Source organism: Perca fluviatilis, chromosome 2, assembly GCF_010015445.1.
Source record: "Perca fluviatilis chromosome 2, GENO_Pfluv_1.0, whole genome shotgun sequence".
Classification (NCBI taxonomy): Eukaryota; Metazoa; Chordata; class Actinopteri; order Perciformes; family Percidae; genus Perca; species Perca fluviatilis.
The window spans coordinates 46156703-46177805 of NC_053113.1; the positions used below are offsets into that span (position 1 = coordinate 46156703).

The 21103-nt window shown below is 41.5% G+C and overlaps 1 protein-coding gene across 5 annotated transcripts in view; it reads left to right on the forward strand.

The window, feature by feature from the left end:
• The window catches only part of LOC120546960 (dehydrogenase/reductase SDR family member 13-like), a 122053-nt gene that overhangs the window by 41316 nt on the left and 59634 nt on the right, over positions 1 to 21103 (forward strand). For 2 of the 5 annotated variants that reach the window (XM_039782252.1, XM_039782290.1), the window contains exon 5: positions 11713 to 11942. In XM_039782252.1, the coding sequence (XP_039638186.1) occupies positions 11713 to 11942 (230 nt within the window). The other 3 variants (XM_039782262.1, XM_039782271.1, XM_039782280.1) reach the window with 3 other exon arrangements.

The window sequence follows — 21103 nt, forward strand, 5'->3', positions numbered from 1 at the left end:
TAGAACCCAGGTGCCAGATGCAATGCGCCCAGTACAACGCGATAAAGCCTGCGGTCTTGATCATCCTGCTGAAGCGCGCGTACACCCGTAATGACCTGGTGGAAAGGATCCTAGCGGCGCATTGGCGGTGGCCAAGCGTCAAATCAATACGACCCTTTACCTTTGCTGAATATACATAGCGCTATCAAGGAAATGCAGCTGATGTCCAGGAGAATATTAATGCCATACGCTTCGGGACCTACGGCGCTGACACCATGACAAGACTCATATGGACCCTGCATCTCCCAAGCAGCAAGTCTGAATGTTACGAGTGTCAGTGACCTTGTAAAGCATCCACAGAGCATGTGAAATCATGACACGTTCCTTATCACATTGAAACCATACATGCATCGCTGTGAGGTTAGGAGAAATGGCTTAGCCCAAGGTTGGAGATGCACATCCAGCTAGGCTTCCGGTGTCTGAACCTCGTGGCCTGCCGTTCTGCCCGGTGTTCCTCCCCTTTTCCCCCAACACCCCTTTTTCCCATGCTCCAACACTCTATACCAGTAATAGCGTTTTCAATTCAAATAAGCGAACCAGTGAGAAATCAAAGAGCGTCATCCGGCTGTGCCTCTAGCGGCGAATCTGGGAGCGCATCTTCGCGTTGTTGGGGGATACTGCGTGGGGTGGGTTACCTCTCCTGACCCGTGATGATGTATTTACATTGTAAAAGGTGTTAAAAACCCTGATAGACTGGTTAGTGTATGTGAGGGCTATTGTTGGGGTGTTAATCTCATGCAGGGTGGCTTGTGGATTTAAAGTCTTGGTTTCATGCTGGCTGCTCACTTTTTACCCGGGTTTTAACTAGCTTCGTTTTTTCTCACCCTTCAACAAAACCAGCTGTGGATTTTCTTTTTAATTCTTTTTGGTGGAAACAAGAGATTGGTTTTCAGCCATGTCTATCCACACATTTGGACAACAATCAGGATCATCTGTGTCCGGGAAGAATGTGAGACAGCTAGAGTAGGACCCACTACATTTGCTCTGTGCACTAACCCCGAAAGAGTTATGGGAGGTGGAGAGCTGGAACACTATTTGGCTTCGAACAGGCCCCTCGAAGAGGCAGCAGGCGGCCGATGCTAATACTGGAACAACTTATCTTGGTTGGAACCAGGCTCCCAGAAAGAAGCGATTCCGTCCAGAGATCTTTCCTACAAGCATGACTGTACATGTGTACATCTGATCTAGAATATGTAGGTGTCAATGGATACAGATATTCAATTCGATACAGTGCAGGATCCGTGACATTAGCTGTTTACACTAGTGTTGCTGTCGAACTATCTGGCAAAGCCAAAACAGCCTGTACAATCTTGTGAAGACTGGGGCCCTTTTTGCGTAGGTTGTCTGCCCAGACCTTGAAATCCTGGCTTACCTGGGCTGGTGTATGTTTGTCAATGGGACAGTAGCATTGGAGCCAGTGTCTATCGTGTGGAAGCAGACCGTTTCACTAGACCTACAGAGGATTTTATTTTCCCTTAGCGTATGCAGCGAAAAGGGAGAAGTTAGTTGCAGCCCGTGGTCCTGAAGAATGGAAGTTAAAACCATACCCCTGTTTCTAACGAGGGAATACAACAAATGGTTTAAAAAGCGTCTTCTTTATACAATGGTGTGACTGGGAGATTTTGAAGAAACAGTTTGATACCATTGACTATGTCATCAGAAGAGACAAAATAAGGAGTTCTTATGAAAACATGAGAAAAGATTGATATTTTGGGGATGCTGACCAACAGTCTCTGCCCTGCCATGGACCCTCTATAGACCTAAAAATCGTGAGACACAAAGACTAGCAAAATGGTTGGTCTAATTTTTGTATTGCTAATTATTTGCCAAAATGGTTAAAATGCTTTTTTTTAGGCTATTGATTGTAATGTGTGATTTTTTCTTCCCACAGGATCTGGAGTGGTGTCATCCGTCCCGGGCGCCGCTTCTCACCCGTATTTATTTGCAGCACTGACCGGCAACCCGGCTCTCCTAAATCCCTTTTCATCATCATCATCAACACCTCCAGCGGAACACTTTCTTAGTATTTGGTAGGATTGCCTGTTTCACTTGGGCCAAACGTTTTGGGTATCCTTCCACAATAGTTTGCTGGAATTTTGGCCCCTCCTCTTGACAGAACTGGTGTAACTGGGTCAGGTTTGGAGAGCCTTCTTGCTCGCACTCACCTTTCAGTGCCGCCCACAAATGTTCTATGGGATTGAGATCGGGGCTTTGTGATGGCCAATCAATACCTTGACTTTGTTGTCCTTAAAGCCACTTTGTAACTAATTTGGAGGTATGCTTGGGGTCATTGTCCATTTTTGGAAGACCCATTTTGTGCCTAAGCTTTAACTTCCTGCCGATGTCTTCAGATGTTACTTCAATATATCCCACAACATTTTCTTCTTTTCTCATGAGGCCATCTATTTTGTGAAGTGCACCAGGCCCTTCTGCAGCAAAGCAGCCCATAACATTATACTACCACTCCCATACTTCACAGTTGGGACGGTGTTCTGAGGGCTTCAAGCTTACGCCCTTTTTTTCTTCAAATATACCGTTTATCATTATGGCCGGAACAGTTCAATCTTTGTTTCGATCAGACCACAGGACATGTCTCCAGAAATTAAGATTTTTTGTCCACATGTCTGGCTTTTTATGGTGGTTTTGAAGTGATGGCTTTCTTCTCCCAGAGTAACCTTTTAGCTCATGGTGGTACAGGACTTGTTTTGCTCGGGACACGGTCTTACCAGTTTCAGCTAGCATCTTCACAAGGTCTTTTGCTGTTGTCCTGGGATTGATTAGCACATTTCACACCAAAAACGTTCCTCTCTGGGATTTCGAAGATCCGTCTCCTTCCTGAGCGGTATGATGGTTACGTCTTCCCATTTTTATACTTGCGTATTATTGTCTGAACAGATGAGCGATGGGACCTTCAGGCATCTGGAAATTGTACCTAAGGATGAGCCACACTTGTAGAGGTCCACAATCATTTTCCTGATGTCTTGGTTGATTTCTCTTGATTTTCCCATGATGTCAAAGAAAGAGGTGTGCCTTTATATCCATCCACAGGCGTGCCACAATTAACTCAAATGGAGATCTAAAACAGAAAAAGTTTACTCTGATTTCATGTATGACAGTAAAGAAATAAAAGTTTACTGATAAGTTTTCTGAAAGTGTATGTAAATATCTGGTTTCAACTGTATAATCATTATGTTTTGCTATGTTAGGTGTGTGATATGCAAAGTGATGGTTTATCATCTCACTTCTTCAAGCTTCATGCTCCACATACGCTATCTATAAACACTAAGCTAAGATGAATTTACAAATTTTGTTATTAAAGATACTGTTTATGCATATTTTCATTCTACATGGATTAAATCTGTAAATTAAACCTTTATTTAATTTATTTGATGCAAAGTCCCCACTAATCATGATGGAATTTGTGTGAATTATGTAAATAACATGCAAATGAGGTCCAACCAACCATGTTAACTCAGTTTTTTACAAGTACGCTATAGGATGGGAAGTCATTACTTTATCAATTCAGATGTTTGAAGGTATAAGCTAACAAAGCTATGGTGAGTATAACTGATTTTTTTCATACATTAGCCCTTTGCACTTTTAGAAGGGGCCCTTACAAAGTGATGGTTATAAAGTTGGTCCTCATAAAACATATAAGTGTGTTTGTGTGTGTGTGTGTGTGTGTGTGTGTGTGTGTGTGTGTGTGTGTGTGTGTGTGTGTGTGTGTGTGTGTGTGTGTGTGTGTGTGTGTGTGTGTGTGTGTGTGTGTGTGTGTGTAAGCGGTGGAGAGCAGAGTTTGACCTTAGCTGACAACTGCAAGCTAGAGGCCCTTGCTCTGTTAAAGGTAGAAACTAGTCTACTCCAAGAGAGATCTTCCAACATTGATAGATTTTGTAGACAGAAAAAAGACAATTAAAATAATCTAACAAACAAAACAAAATTAACAGAACATTGTATACCAATAATAGAATTACAAAGTCGAACAATATCACATTTGGGAGATATCAATTCAAAATAAAATAGCAGTTCGCTTGGAGGGACAAGCTCCTATTTTTTTATTTTTTTAATTTTTTAACAATCTCATAGTTTTCTTAAATCCTCTCTTTTTGTAAAATAAGAACATAGATAACATAAAGACAGAGAAGGGCAAAAGTAATTTTTACTTACTTTTAACGTTCGGCAAAAATTTCTTTCTTTGTAAAAGCGTCAACGTTAAAAGTAAGTAGTACTACTTTTGCCTTTTCTCTGGTCTTATGTTATCTACATTTCAACCTGAGCTCAATTATTTATCATAATCATTACTTATACAAAATATATACATACAGGAATGAATGCAACTGACAACTTGGTCAATATAATATGAATATCATAATATTTGATGGCCTGTTCAGAGAATGACCGACACATTATATATCACTTAAGAGCAGAAACTAAGAATTTAAGACCACAACTATTTATCCTCTAAACATATCACTGAAAAGACCCTGAAGGGTGTTGAAAGCGACCACTATGATTACATGAAAACTCTGACTCAAACAAGGTTCTTGTTATTTACTAAAAAGAGAGGATTTAAGAAAACTATGAGATTGTTAAAAAAAAAAAAAATAATAAAAATAGGGAGCTTTGTCCTCCCAAGATATGCTATTTTATTTTGAATTGATATCTCCAAATGTGATATTGTTCGACTTTGTATTTCTATTATTGGTATACAATGTTCTGTTAATTTTGTTTTGTTTGTTAGATTATTTTTTGTCTTTTTTTCTATCTACAACATCTATCAATGTTGGAGATCTCTCTTGGGCTAGACTAGTTTCTACCTTTAACAGAGCAAGGGCCTCTAGCTTGCAGTTGTCAGCTAAGGTCAAACTCTGCTCTCGCCACACTTACACACACACACACACACACACACACACACACATACACACACACACACACACATACTCATTTATATGTTTTATGTGAGGACCAACTTTATAACCATCACTTGTGGGGCCACCCTTTCTAAAGGTGCTAGATGTATGAAAAAATCAGTTATACTCACCATAGCTTTGTTAGCTTATACCTTCAAACATCTGAATTGATAAAGTAATGACTTCCCCATACTATATGGGTACTTGTAAAAAACTGAGTTAACATGGTTGGTTGGACCTCATTTGCATGTTATTTACATAATTCACACAAATTCCATCATGATTAGTGGGGACTTTGCATCAAATAAATTAAATAAAGGTTTAATTTACAGATTTAATCCATGTAGAATGAAAATATGCATAAACAGTACTTTAATAACAAAATTTGTAAATTCATCTTAGCTTAGTCGTTTATAGATAGCGTATATGTGGAGCATGAAGCTTGAAAAGGTGAGTGATTAAAACCATCACTTTTGCATATCACACATCTTAACATAGCAAAACATATGATTATACAGTTGAAACCAGATATTTACATACACTTCGAGAAAACTTATCAGTAAACTTTTTATTTCTTTACTGTCATACATGAAATCAGAGTAAACTTTTTCTGTTTTAGATCTCCATTTGAGTTAATTGGTGTACGCCTGTGGATGCATATAAAGAGGCACCTCTTTCTTTGACATCATGGGAAAATCAAGAGAAATCAACCAAGACATCAGGAAAATGATTGTGGACCTCTACAAGTGTGGCTCATCCTTAGGTACAATTTCCAGATGCGAAGGTCACGTTTTTTTCGTGTAAAAAAAAGGGGGCCGTACAACCATCATACCTCAGGAAGGAGACGGTTTCTGAATCCCAGAGGAGGAACGTTTTTGGTGTGAAATGTGCGAAATCAATCCCAGGACAACAGCAAAGACCTTGTGAAGATGCTAGCTGAAACTGGTAAGACCGTGTCCGCGACAAAACAAGTCCTGTACCACCATGAGCTAAAAGGTTACTCTGGGAGAAGAAAGAAGCCATCACTTCAAAACCACCATAAAAAGCCAGACATGTGGACAAAAACTCTTAATTTCTGGAGACATGTCCTGTGGTCTGGAGAAACAAAGGTTTGAACTGTTGGCCATAATGATAAACGGTATATTTGGAAGAAAAGGGCTGAGCTTTGAAGCCTCAGAACACCGTCCCAACTGTGAAGTATGGGAGTGGTAGTATAATGTTATGGGGCTGCTTTGCTGCAGAAGGGCCTGGTGCACTTCACAAAATAGATGGCCTCATGAGAAAAGAAAATGTTGTGGATATATTGAAGTAACATCTGAAGACATCGGCCAGGAAGTTAAAGCTTGGGCACAAATGGGTCTTCCAAATGGACAATGACCCCAAGCATACCTCCAAATTAGTTACAAAGTGGCTTAAGGACAACAAAGTCAAGGTATTGGATTGGCCATCCAAAGCCCTGATCTCAATCCCATAGAACATTTGTGGCGGCACTGAAAAGGTGAGTGCGCGCCAAGAAGGCCTCCAAACCTGACCCAGTTACACCAGTTCTGTCAAGAGGTGGGCCAAAATTCCAGCAAACTATTGTGGAAGGATACCCAAAACGTTTGGCCCAAGTGAAACAGGCAATCCTACCAAATACTAAGAAAGTGTTCGCGGCGTTGGAGGTGTTGATGATGATGATGAAAAGGGATTTAGGGAGCCGGTTGCCGTCAGTGCTGCAAATAAATACGGGGTGTTAGGCGTTCCGGGGGGCCGGATGACACCACTCCAGATCCTGTGGGAAGAAAAAAATCACACATTACAATCACAGTCGCAAAAAAAAGCATTTTAACTATTTTGGCAAATAATTGAGCACATAAAAGATTAGACCAACCATTTTGCTAGTCTTTGTGTGTCACGATTTTAGGTCTATAGAGGGTCCATGGCAGGGGCAGAGACTGTTGGTCAGCATCCCCAAATATCAATCTTTTTCTCATGTTTTCATAAGAACTCCTTATTTTGTCTCTTCTGATGACATAGTCAATGGTATCAAACTGTTTCTTCAAAATCTCCCAGTCACACCATTGTATAAAGAAGACGTTTTTAAACCATTTGTTGTATTCCTCGTTAGAAACAGGGTATGGTTTTAACTTCCATTCTTCAGGACCACGGGCTGCAACTAACTTCTCCCTTTCGCTGCATACGCTAAGGAAAATAAAATCCTCTGTAGGTCTAGTGAAACGGTCTGCTTCCACACGATAGACACTGGCTCCAATGCTACTGTCCCATTGACAAACATACACTAGCTCAGGTAAGCCAGGATTTTCAAGGTCTGGGCAGACAACCTCACGAAAAAGGCTCCGTTCTTTCACAGAGATTGTACAGGCTGTTTTGGCTTTGCCAGATAGTTCGACAGCAACACTAGTGTAAACAGCTAATGTCACGTATCCTGCACTGTATCGAATTGAATATCTGTATCCATTGACACCGACATATTCTAGATCAGATGTACACGATGTACAGTCATGCTTGTAGGAAAGATCTCTGGACGGAATCGCTTCTTTCTGGGAGCCTGGTTCCAACCGCATGTTGTTCCAGTATTAGCATCGCCGTCGTCTGATGCCTCTTTTCGAGGGGCCTGTCGCAAGCCAAATAGTGTTCCAGTCTCTCCACCTCCCCATAACTCTTTTCGGGGTTGAGTGCACAAGAGCAAATGTAGTGGGTCCTACTCTAGCTGTCTCACATTCTTGACATCAGATGATCCTGATTGTTGTCCAAATTTGTGGATAGACATGGCTGAAAAACGATTCCTCTTTTTTTCCCCACAAAGAATTAAAAAGAAAATCCACAGCTGGTTTTGTTGAAGGGTGAGAAAAAACGAGCTAGTTAAAAACTGCGGTAAAAAGTGAGCAGCCGGCATGAAACCAAGACCTTTTAAATCCTACAAGCCACGCCCTGCATGAACGTTAACACCCCCAACAATAGCCCTCACATTTACAAGCTAACCATTGGTCTATCAGGCGTTTTTAACACCTTTACAAATGTAAATACATCATCCGCTCAGGAGGTAACCCACCCCTCGCGGTATGGCCGGCGATCATCACAACTGCGAGATGCGCTCCCAGATTCGCCGCTAGAGCGCGCTGCGTGATGCGATCGCCGTCTTTGATTTCTCACTGGTTCGCTTATTTGAATTGAAAACGCTATTACTGGTACAGAGTGTTGGAGCATGGGAAAAGGGGTGTGTTGGGAAAAGGGGTGAACACCGGGCCAGAACGAAGCAGACCACGAGGTTCAGACACCGAGCCAAGCTATGTGCATCTCCAACCTTTGGGCTAAGTCATTTCTCCCAACCTTACACAGCGATGCGTTACGGTTTCCGCGTATATATGAACGTGTCTGATTTACATGCTCTGTGGATGCTTTTACAAGGTCACTGACACTTTCGTGACACATTCAGACTTGCTGCTTGGGAGATGCAGGGTCCATATGAATCTTGTCATGGTGTCAGCGTCGAGGTCCCCAGTGTATGGCACACATTCTCCCTGACATCAGCTGCATTTCCTTGGATAGCGTTGCGATATTCAGCAAAGGTAAAGGGTCGTGGCTGATTTGACGGTTTGGCCACCGTCCGCGGGTTGCTGCTAGGGATCCTTTCCACCAGGTCATTACGGTGTATGCGCTTCAGCAGGATGATCAAGACCGCGCAGGCTTTATCGTTGTAGCGCCCGGGCGATGCATCTGCTACCTGGGTTCTATGAGTCAGACGATCCATAACGGCTCGAGCAATGGGGCTGACTAACACTTGTATGTCGGCGCAGGAAACACTTGAGTCCCACAAAATCCTCAGTGCGGGAGATCGTCCAAGATGGCGAGTATCTCTCCGGACACCTCGGGTGCTGCGGCCGAGCCACAGAAGACGTTGTGGTTGTCGTTGTCCTCCCAGGTTTGCATAAACGTCTTACAAACACCATTGCCCTTCTTCCTTGCATGGTCGATCAAGGCCCTAGCCCTGTCCCGAGTGCCTCTCATAGCCTGGATGTACTCCAACTCTTCACCTGATATCATCTCGTGGTGCAACAGAACATCGGCCACGTAGTTCACTCTGGCCATGTTACTGGCCTCTATGTAGCTGAGTCTTTTTCGGGTAAGACTTTCCATGGTAAGATACTCTGTGTGAGGCCACATTCAAGATTGTTAGACGGTGGATGCTTGTTTGGACATGTGTGTCTTTCATAAAGTAAAACGGGAGACCCTCTCTCTCTCTCTCTCTCTCTCTCTCTCTCTCTCTCTCTCTCTCTCTCTGGTTCCTTACACACGTTCTGCTCACTGCTCCAAATAGTGTAAAGATACTTGATTTAATTCTTACTCAGTCCCTCATTTCAAACGCATCTGTGGCATGTTCTGTCGCTGTCTGCTTCAGTCTTTATACTATTGTAAGGTGGGTGTGGTTAGGAAAATTCTGGAACGGGGCGTAGTTTGGAAACTTCTGGAAAAAAGGTGTGGTATGGAAGCGTTCTGGGCGTGGTAAAAAAACAAAAACACTGTTGTTTTCTTTTCTTGTATGAGGGTGTTAAATACTTAAGGAAGTACTGATCTTTTTTAAATTGACATCTTTCACCACATTAAACACAAACAATCTTTTAAGTCAAATGTGCCAGTTACATTAAAATTATACAAAATAAGTTTTGTATTCACAAATTCAAATTCATGTTGAACATACCATATCTTGCCTGTAAGACTTACATTTTGGCGACATTGTTTTAATTCTGAATTACAACGCAACGTCTCTAAAACATGAGTGCATCCGGTGAAGTCATATAACTTCAAGTTAGAACTACTTACTTTTAACGGCGCGTTTACAAAGAAACATATTTGGTTCAGGTTGCATTTTTGTAATAATACAAAAATGTTCCCAAGCATACTTTTGTTTTTAAATTTTTGTAATTTTTGTTTGCATCTTTCACCACATTAAACACAAACAATCTTTTAAGTCAATGTGGTTACATTTAAATGATACAAATGTATTCACAAATTAAAATTCATATGCATATTTGTGCGAACATTAGTGGCTCACATGCAGCGGCAACATGACAACATGTACTGACAACATGAACTGTGTCTGTTTGTGTGCGTGTGTTTCATGTGTATAATGCCACACAAGCACAGGAAAGTTGTAGGAGTGTGTGTATGGATGAATATTATACTTTTTTTTTTCTATGGCGGTCATTTTGACCGTAAACAAAAAATAAGTGTGACTAAGTTGTATAAATCACTCAAAATTCAAAGAAAGTAGTCACAATGAATGTTATGTGTTCAAATGCCATTTGTGATTTTGTGTGATCTGTTGAAAATGTTTTTTTTTTATTGTTTTTTTTTTTACTACTTCTCACTGGTTCGCTTATTTGAATTGAAAACGCAATTTCCGGTAGAGTGTTGCTGTGGGCATGGGAAAAAAGAGGCGTGGGAAAAAGGGGTATGTTGGGAAAAGGGAGTGAACACCGATCCCCGGGCCAGAACGAAGAAGGCACAGCCAGATGAGTACGGAGCAGCGGAGGACACAGGAGGGCCAGACATATGGAGTAGAGCTAAGCATGCACAGACATACGATCAACATGTACTGACAACATGAACTGTGGCTGTTTGTGTGTGTGTGTGTGCGTGAGTGTGTGTGTGAGTGTGTGCATGTGTGTGTGTGTGTGTGTGCGTGAGTGTGGGTAGAAATGCATTGACCTTTGGGCTTAGGCCCATTCACGCTTATTACAATCACTTACTTGGCCTGTTGTAAGAGGAGCCTTACACATTCCTATTTTACAACCCTGCCTTACACACGTTCTGCTCTCTGCTCCAAAGAGTGTAAAGATACTTGATTTAATTCTTGGTCTTTGGCTCATTTCAAACGCATCAGTGTTACTCAAACTTACATTCATGCTGTGTGTAGAATGAAAAACCTATCTTTCTCTGTTTCAAGCGGGAAGAAACCCTTTTTATGCTCAAAATTAGCGCTACACCCCTCTTCTCTCACTGGATCATTTCAAAAACATCCGGATATTTCATCTCTAACGCTCATTGGATCATTTAAATGAAGATATTTTTACTTCCTGTGACGCCCTCATTGCATCACTTAACACACGTCATTTCCGGGACACACCTTCCTTCTAGAAGCTTCCAGAACAGTCCAGTCACACACACCTGGAAGGCATCAATATCTTTTTGACAGGTCGTGACCTCTTGACCCCCCAGGTCAAAAGGTCATCCATCAAAATCCCACATTTTTAAGTGACAGTATATGCCTCTTATTATCTCTCACGATGAAACGTTGTTTCGTGTATATGGTTGAAATGACAATAAAACACGCTTGAGTTGAGTTGAATGCCTCTGTCGGTCTGTCAAGCGGTAGGCGTGGCTTGGGAGTGGACTCAAAGCAACGAAGCAGGTGCATTCTGGGATTTGGTGTTTTTCATCCATATAAGACCAAAACACATTTTCTGGCTTTTCTCGGCCTAGAAGGCAGCAATTTAAATTTTTTTTTCACATGTCTACTACATAAGTGACCCAATTTAAAGATATATTCAGATTTCCAGCGGTGAAATATTCCTTTAATAACTCACACGTAATGCAGGTCAATGACGGCCAAACGGCATTGAAATACACGCTTAAAAGCGATTATGCGTCTTGATAACACGGCAAAATGACATACATACATACGCCACTTTATGAGGTCAGCAGTAACCATGAAGCACTTCAGCCAAATCTCATATGTTTGGGTCATGTGTTCTTCCAGGAGTGGTCTCCACAGAGCTGGGTCGCAGTATGAGCCTCTGGCAGCAGCTCCTCCTGAAGCCCTTGGCCAAGCTCTTCTTCCTGGATCCAGAGGGGGGGTCCCAGACCATCCTGCACTGTGCCCTGCAGGAGGGCCTCCAGCCGCTCAGCGGACGCTACTTCTCCAACTGTGCACTGCAACAAGTGGGAGCCAAGGGACGGGACGACGCCCTGGCTAAGAAGCTGTGGGAAGTGAGTGAGCGGTTAACCCGTTTGTCCTAACAGACTAAATCCTAATCCAGAGAGATCGCTCAGTACCTTATCAGAGACCTCTACAGGCCTCCAGTGTCAGTGTCTTATTGTTGATCTCGATCAGGAGTGTAGTGCTGCCGGAGCGCACTGGAATGACGCCCCGCCACTTTTCTCTCTCCCAAGTGAAGAAACAGAATATTCTTAGTTTGCATAATTTGTTGAAATTCACTTCTTTTTTTTTAAATGCTCGAAGATCCAATTATAAATAAAGCGTCTGTCATGAGAGAGAGGCAATAAAAGCAAATTGAGTGGTTAAAGATGTCATATTTAAGGTGTGTTGACTGATTTATAAAAGTTAAAGGGGAACTATGCAGTTTTTTTTAGCTTAATTTACTTCAACTGAACAGCTTCGAAGTCATTGGAATGGTTATATGACTTTTTTCAGGTTGAATGGTGGTCGTCTCGCTTCCCCCTAGCGCCTGTGAGCGGAACCAGCTTTGCAACTTTGGGCCGGCGAGCTGCCGGCCTCAGCACCAGGAAGTATCTCGTGATATCAGGTCTTGCGATGTAACAAATTGCTTTAAGGTACTGCACACATACAGGAACCGGCTAGCTATAAGAACAAGGTAGCAATGGAGTTTTTCAGACTATCGTCATGGCTGAGCTGGCAAAAAAGAAGCACAAAGCTAGGAAAGCATTTGTATTTCTTGTTATTGTGACCTCAGGATGTTTGCTATTGTCCGTAAAGGTTTTTATTATGATCGCTGTCTGTTAACGGGCTTATAGCTGTCTACCTCAGTGGTCATGGCTCCGTGCATTCGCCGGCTTCTTTGAAAACAATTGCACATGACCAGAGGAAGAAGATGGGAGGGGGGAGAGTCGCCAACAAGTTTTTACAACAGTGTTGCCAAATATCTATTCTGAAGCTATAGGAGGAGCTCTAAAGAGAAACGTGTGAGAAAACAGTGAAGAAATTGCCAAAACTGCATAACGCCCCTTTAAGCTAAAAGTTTCAGGTAGCTGTCAGCGGGAGCCTTTGAGCGGCACAGTCAATTAAAATATGTTTTGTTAGTCTATAGCTAGCTGTTAACTAGTAAAGAAGACAAGGCAGAAAAGCATCGTTTCAGTTAATAGTTTAAAGCTGACTAATGTATGGAATCTTGCCACCGTAGGAACAGTGTTTTAATAACCTTCGCAATGAGCCACAACTTAACTGTGCACGTGCGTCATAGGTGTGCTCCGGTACCTAAACAAATAGCGCTACACCCATGGTCTCGGGCTGATACATATATCAGATAGTGAACATTAACCCTTGTGTTGTCCTTCGGGTCCCAGTGACCCGAAGGACAACATAAGGATTATGTACTTCCCTTTACTTTGTTGAGAATTGCTCTCTAAACAAGGGTTAATACAGCACCTTAGTTCTTGTTTGTACAGCATTTTGGTCAGCTTAAACTGTGTTTAAATGTGTTCTAGAAATAAACTTTACTTACTTACTTTACAAGAAACAGGGTTTAGAGAACAATTCTCAACAAAGTAAAGGGAAGTACATAATCCTTGTGTGGTCCTTCGGGTCACTGGGACCCGAAGGACCACACAAGGGTTAAGTAGTGCAATGTGTTACTATTTCTGTTATCTGCATAACCTTACATATGTGCCTACTGTTTATTAAATAACCACAAAGATGTCATGATTGCATTTTCTTACTGAAATATTACTCCAGCCAATATGAAGAAGATAACTGCTTTCAATAAATGCTCCATCAGACCAGAAAGTGGCCCAGCTAATATGCCTCCTGTACTGGAAATGCATGGTGCTGGCAGCTCGGTGATGCAGTGACTACTTGCTGTCTTTGGTTTTAACTGGACAATACTTTAGCCCAGTTCATTTATGGAAATTTATACCATCTACTTCTGTCTCACAACTTTCGGTAAACCATGCCACATTTCTTGTGGAGTAGGTTGTACTATGACAGCACAGACACTGTAATATGATTGCTGATAGGTCAGACTGCAAAGACAGTTTGGTCAAAAGTACAAAATGTACTACACCAAAGTTGAAATCGACATGAAACCTCAACACAGATTGTTTTAACAAATCTGATCTCCGGACGTGTTGGAAGCTATTCCTTCTCATGTCCCCCAAACCCTGTACTGCTGTTTGCCTATCCTCTCTGTGAATGTCAGCAAGTCTACGGAGCTGATGGTGGACTTTTGGGAAGACGCAGGGAAGGAACTACCAACCTGCCAGGATCAACCGAGGGTGGACAGCTTCAGATCCCTCTGTGTCTACATCACAGAGGATTGTCATGGTCCACTCACGTCAACACCTCAGTGAAGAAAGCCTGTCAGCTTCTCTACCTCTTCCCACGCCTTAGGCTATATCTACTCTGCTACGTTTTCCTTTTTTAAGCCGCGTTTTGAGAGTAAAAGATCTCGTTCACACAAGAGTTTTAGCTCCAGTAGCAGAATTCTGTCCATATTAACGTCTGACAACACATATCAAATGGCCATCCATATATACACTGGTTATGTGTGAGCCGGTGTAAACAGGAAGCAGATTGTCTGACGTTACTTGCGGTTGTAAATCATGGATGTAGAAGTGCAATATTTTTGATAAAAGGCACCATTCACCAAGACTTGGGAGGAAATTTTTTTCAAGTCGTGTTCATCATTGTTCTCTGTGTGATTCCAATACATTTCTGTTTTAGTCTTTTCTTTTGTCTTTATAGTCACATACTAATATATACATTCATGTGACATCCCTGCAGCATACATATCCTGATAGCCCAGGTCGTCCTGAAAAACAAATATGTCTATAACTTGATTGTGCCTCACAAATTTGAGGTTATACAAGCATTATTACACAAGAAGACCAAGTGACCCAAAGATTGGGAAAAAATCACATCACTCAAAAAACAAACAGAATGACTGCATAAATCAGTGAATTATATGGGAAGTGACTATTAATTGTAGCAGGTAAACTTGGATAAAACAGATTGCAAAGGTATTGAGGTTCAAGTTTTAACCATTTACCAACGCAAGGAAATGTATTTTCTGTATGGGATGTTTGGGTAACATCTTGTGAAAGGTGGGGTGTGCCACCCTGTGGAGGGACTGGAACGTCAAGAGATGGACTTGAAATAGGATTGGAGACTCAGTGCAGTAAGAAACAAAACATTAGATAGTAAGGATGACACAAACAAGCAATGAGATGTGTTCGCCAATGAGACTCTCCCAAATGAGTAAATGACAGAGTAAGTGCAGATATGTGATATTATGACTGTTGCATCTCTCTGGTGAATAGACAGATGACTGACAGCAGGGCAGCCTCTCCAGTCTGCTAAGAGATCAACCAGCCATGCTGGGCAATGAAAGACAGAGCAAAAAGCCTAAAACTGTAAAACATAGACCAAGGCTGCATCTCATGGCCCTCATTTGATAGCTCCTCGACTCCTCTGTCCTCTGCTGAACCGGAAGTTGTTCTGTCCTCAGTGAAGGCCGTCTCAAAGCTCTTATTTCTGCCCCGAGGACCGAGGAGGGATCACCGAGGAGCTATAGGCGAGGATACACGAGAGCAGCCTTCCTGGAAGCCGAGCAGCTGAAGGAGTTGCTAATTCTGCCCAACCAGCTGACCTATCTGACACTTCAGAGGAAGGGAAGTCTCATCCCTCTAAAACACATTTGCTTCCTCTATCCTCCCATGATTTCCTCGCATCTCTCCCGTGCCTCCTCGGTGGGAGGGACTAAAGCGTGATTTATACTTCCGCGTAAAATCTATGCCGTTGCTACGTACGTAGGTATGTGGAGACATGAACCTACGCCGGACCCGACGCCGTAGCCTGACGTGCACCTCTCGAAAAATGTAACTACATGTCGCAGCGACATACAACCAGACATGAAAATCACTCACCTTTCGGCGAAATTCGCCCCTTTGAAACCAAAATAGGTGACCTACGTGAATCGTGTAGATTCAGTGAGATCATGTTTAAGGGGTGAGAGGGGGGGGTGTAAGTACTCGGGCCTGGTGCCCGATTTCTGGCGTATGACTATTTTAGAAAAATAAATAAATTAAAAAGTCCACATGGGATTTGTTTTAATGCGCTGGATTTAACCATACTGTCTATGGATTTAACCAATCATCGAACTTCCACCAACCAATGAAACGAGTTCTAGCCAATCAGATGCAAAGTAGGGCGGGTCTTTGCCGAAATGTCAGAGTGCGGTGCCGGTGTGTTCTCCGTGTGCTTAGCGGCTAAAAAATTTAGGCAAAGTTTATCAAACTTGTAGCTTTAGTTAAGAAAGTAGTTAAAACAAATGGCGCTGGGCATGAATGGAGGACAAGAAGAAAAGGGTGGAGACGGGAAGTCGTTTGAGGGAGCCGGGTGCTTGCTTCTGCAGCGCATGTTTTGGACGGCAGCAGCGGTAAGAAAGAGCTTGCTAGTCATTAGATGCTAGTCACAAAGCTTCGGACCGTGCACTCTGTCATACGAGTACGTTACCGGCAACCACCGCTACCGTTAAGACTGCGACTGTTCCTTCACTGACCGACCGTGATACAAACAATACGAATGTGCACGTTCATAGCAGATCATGATTTGTAAAACTATCTGAAGCCCAAACTGCCTCGACAAAGCTGTCTGTTTGGAATCAGCATGGCAGGTATTTAAACATAACGGCCTTGTCCCAGAGTCTAGACGTCTAGCTATATGAAAAGATAAACAATGCCACGTTTTTAATAAATGTAAATAAAGCAGCTAATATCAAAATGGACAAAATCTTGGATGTACTAATTCGCTTTTTTGATGATGACCTGGCCAAAGTAGTAGATTTTAGTTTTCACAATGATTCATTGTAGGATTATGATATTATTGCAATATGTAAATCCACATTGACTCTTTATTTAACATATGGTTGGAAGAAGTAAAAATGTATCCAAAACTTTTTAGTCTTTAAAAATTATGACTTTTATTATTGTGTAATGTCAGAAGGACTTTAACTGTTTTGCCAGTCAAATTAACTTTAATGAGTGCATATTGAAATATTATATTGTTGGTTGGCAAAAAATGCATCTCAAAATGCATCAGATTGATGCTTTAAAATATGGAATATTTCAAATTTTCTTCCGGGGGAGCATGCCCCCGGACCCCCCTAGAGGGGTAATATCCTTCTCACCTTTTTCACCCCTGACCCGTTTTCATGCCTGCGTACAACGCTCTGCCATGGCTTGGTAACGTTGCGTTTCCCCCAACTCATTTCCTGGTTCTCCTTCTCCATAAACAACATGAAATCAAGGACTTTTCCTGCTACAGATTTCCCACCGTGGTCAGAAAGAACAGGGGAGACACTTTGTTTCTATCACTATGACTCGAGAGTCACTACTCACTAATCGCCGTCACTCTCTCACTTTCTCCCTCGCTCTATCACACACTCCCCACACACACACACACACACACACACATGCCTGCTCGATGCACACACCAACGCACAAGTATAATAATAGTATAAATCAAGCTTAAGATGCGAGGAAGGAAGGCAAGTGGAGTACTCAAGGAGGCAATTTAAGGGCTATGAGATGCACCGCATTTCACGTTTTATTTACACTTGAGTTCATTGAGAGGCAGTCGTCATTTACAATGACTGAGTAATTACAAAGACAACAACTAAACAACAACACATAAAAGAACACCATCATAATTAAGATAAAAAGACAATAAAACTTTCTGAATTGAAAATTGATGAATACAATTTGATAAATAAATTAGGATACAAAAGAAAGTAAAATTATGTAAAGAAAGTACAAGTAGAAGTTTGCAGGTTTAAAACCATATTTCTAAATAGTATTTTTTTCAAGTTAGATTCTAACTTGTTTTGCTTAATTTGATTTGTGGGTTTATGTACTTTTTATAGCAGAGTATGTATAAACACAATCCTTATTTTACTTTATTTAATGTGATTTATTTTAGTTTCTCTTTATTTACTTACATGGAATTATTATATTTTTTTCTCTCTGGTCCATTGTCAGGGAATGTTCTGTTGCTTAAAAAAATTTAAAAATAAACCGAGCAGAGCAAGTCTGATAATGTCCCTCTGAGTAACAGAGAAGTTCTGTAAGGTAATGTGCTAGTTTCCCAATAAGAGCCTCATAGATAAAGAGATACCAGTGAGTATCACGTCTCTCTCAGAGACACTTTCATATAAAATACAATGATGTGTACCATAGACATGACCAGTTATGACTCTCAAGGGGGAGTGATTTAAAATTTAAAGATGATGCACGTCTATGACTCACATCACCATAGCCCAAGACTGACATGAACACTCAACTGTATCTATATAGCACCTTTTATGCAAGCATGCAGCCCAAAGTGCTTCACAGAACTAAATTAAAACGCAGATGAAAACAAGAAACAAAAAGAGAACCGTATACAAAAAAAAGAATAATACAATTTGTTTAAAGCGGGACAAAAAATTACAACAACAGAGCATACTGGTAATACCTCTGAACATAATAAAACAAACACCAGGGTTAAAAAAAAGATATAAAGAACAATGATTAACACTTTAAACTAATGCTATAACATTCAAATTAAAAGCCAGATTAAAAAGGGCATTTATCAAACACGGATTAACACTCAAACACATTCTCGCATTTAATTGCATAATAGATACAATTACAGTATATTACCTTGTTTATAATGTCAAGTCTGTCTCAGAAGCTGCTAAAGATGAGTTAAGTCTCCTAAAACAACTGAATCCACTGGAGCTTGTCTGTGTCCAGTGTGTCCACAGGGGGGCAGTAGCGCAGCACAGTTCCAACAGCAGGAAGCCCAGTGTGTCTTTATGCTGTGCCATGGCCATTGTTGCTTGGAGCAAGGTTGTTGAGGACCTTAACCCAGCAGACCTATGGATTCTGTTCATTATGAGCACTGATTATTAACACGGGTTGGCATGAAAGCCGGGGCAGTTGTGTGTGTTAAGAGAGGTGCTTTTGTAATTACTCAGTAGGACATTCTTCTGCACAGGCCTCTCTTTTAACCTCAGTGTTGGTGGGGAGGAACACACTTCCACGATCGATTCCTATCTCCTCCTGCCTTCAACTTTCCCTCTTTCACCCCCTCCCCCCTTGTCTCTGCTGCATGCCGAAAGGACCTGTGGTAAACTTGAATCCTCATTGAGAAACAGCTTTAGTGACCATATATATTTTTTTTAATCCAGTAACAGCACTGCCCTCCCCAGCAAACAATTACAGGGTGGAGGTCATTAAAGGGTAACTTCTTTTTGTTGTCGTTTTCAACCTGGACCCTATTTTGTCATGTTTGTATGTCTATGTGACTGATGGGAACAACAATATTTGAAATTGGTCCAGTATTAAGCAAGCAGTTGGCAGAGACAAAACAAGCTATAATGTTAACGTTAAAGGTCCCATGGCATGAAAATGTCACTTTATGAGTTTTTTTAACATTAATATGCGTTCCCCCAGCCTGCCTACGGTCCCCCAGTGGCTAGAAATGGTGATAGGTGTAAACCGAGCCCTGGGTATCCTGCTCTGCCTTTGAGAAAATGAAAGCTCAGATTGGCTGATCTGGAATCTTAGGTTACCTCCCCTTTCTCTGCTTTGCCCACCAAGAAAATTTGGCCCACCCATGAAAGAGAGACATCATGGCTTTCAAACGAGCAAAGTGGCAGTTCGTCAAGGCCACACCCCCCCCCCCCCCCTCCACCTCCCCCCCCTCTCATCCGCAATAGCTACAGACACAGAAATTGCACATCCTAAGAAAAGCTCATTGTGGGACTGGCTCTAGTGGCTGTAATTCTGCACCAAGGCTGAATTTCGGGAAAGAGACTTCAGATACAGTATTAGGGGACCACTAAGGTCTATATAAAAGAGACTTAAGATACAGTATTAGGGGACCACTAAGGTCTATATAAAAGAGACTTAAGATACAGTATTAGGGGACCACTAAGGTCTATATAAAAGACACTTCAGATACAGTATTAGGGGACCACTGAGGTCTATATAAAAGAAACTTCAGATACAGTATTAGGGGACCACTAAGGTCTATATAAAAGAGACTTCAGATACAGTATTAGGGGACCACTGAGGTCTATATAAAAGCATCCAAAGAGCACCATGTCATGGGATCTTTAATGGGCAATTGCGCACCTTCAATTTCCATTCACTAAAAGTGCTGTTTTTGCCCCTGACAGATTGTTATTCTTAGCGTCTGACGAGTTTCGTTAACTGGGTGAACCAACCAGGGCAGGAGCCAGATGTTAAAAAAATTCAGGGTTCAGCCCAAACGTAGGCGGGTCCGTGGGCATGCTCCCCCTTGTACCATTTACAGCAGCTATATGCACTATTTTTTCAAGCCAAGTGATAATATAATCTGCACATCGTTTGGGAAAAACATGATAGTTGCCAAGGGAAAAAAATCATCCTGTAGAGCCTACATCCATCTAATCGTTCTGCAACTGTCTTTATTATTCTGAAACTAGAACACAACAATTGTTAAGGATGAATAATTTTTACTGCTGTCACCTAAAAAGAGGCAAATATTTTTAATTCCCATAACATGGGTAGGGTAGGAATTTGGCATAAACAGCATTACTAATCTTGAAACCCATTTTTGTTATGTTATACTAAATCTGCTACAATTTATTGAAATGCTATAATAATCTGGGCTGCTCTAATTGCAAATCAAGGATCCTTAACAATGTCAAGTAAACATGGTCTTAAATGCTCTGATTCGAATATTAGGCCAACAGAAGAACATTTGCATTTTATTAGATTTATTTAGGGAATAGCATAGTAGTAGCAGTAGTATACAAGAGTTGAAGGTATTTTGAAAGCCTAAAAGATTCGGGACTTTTGAGAAAACATTTGGGGCTGCAGCTCCAGTTGCAAAAAGGCCAAACGTATAGATTTAATAAACATTAACTTTCTCAAGAGCTATATTTGAAGGGGACACAAACAATACAGCCAAAATAGTACAGTTGTACGGGATATGTGTAGTTGTGGTACTCCAGCAAGTAGGCTGGCAAATGATTTTATTCGCTTTAAACATTGGATGAAGTGATTATTTTCTCTAATAAAGATGTTACTGAACTGAGAACTGAGCCTCATAGCAAGCAAGCTAACTAACAAGCCAGCCAGCTCAT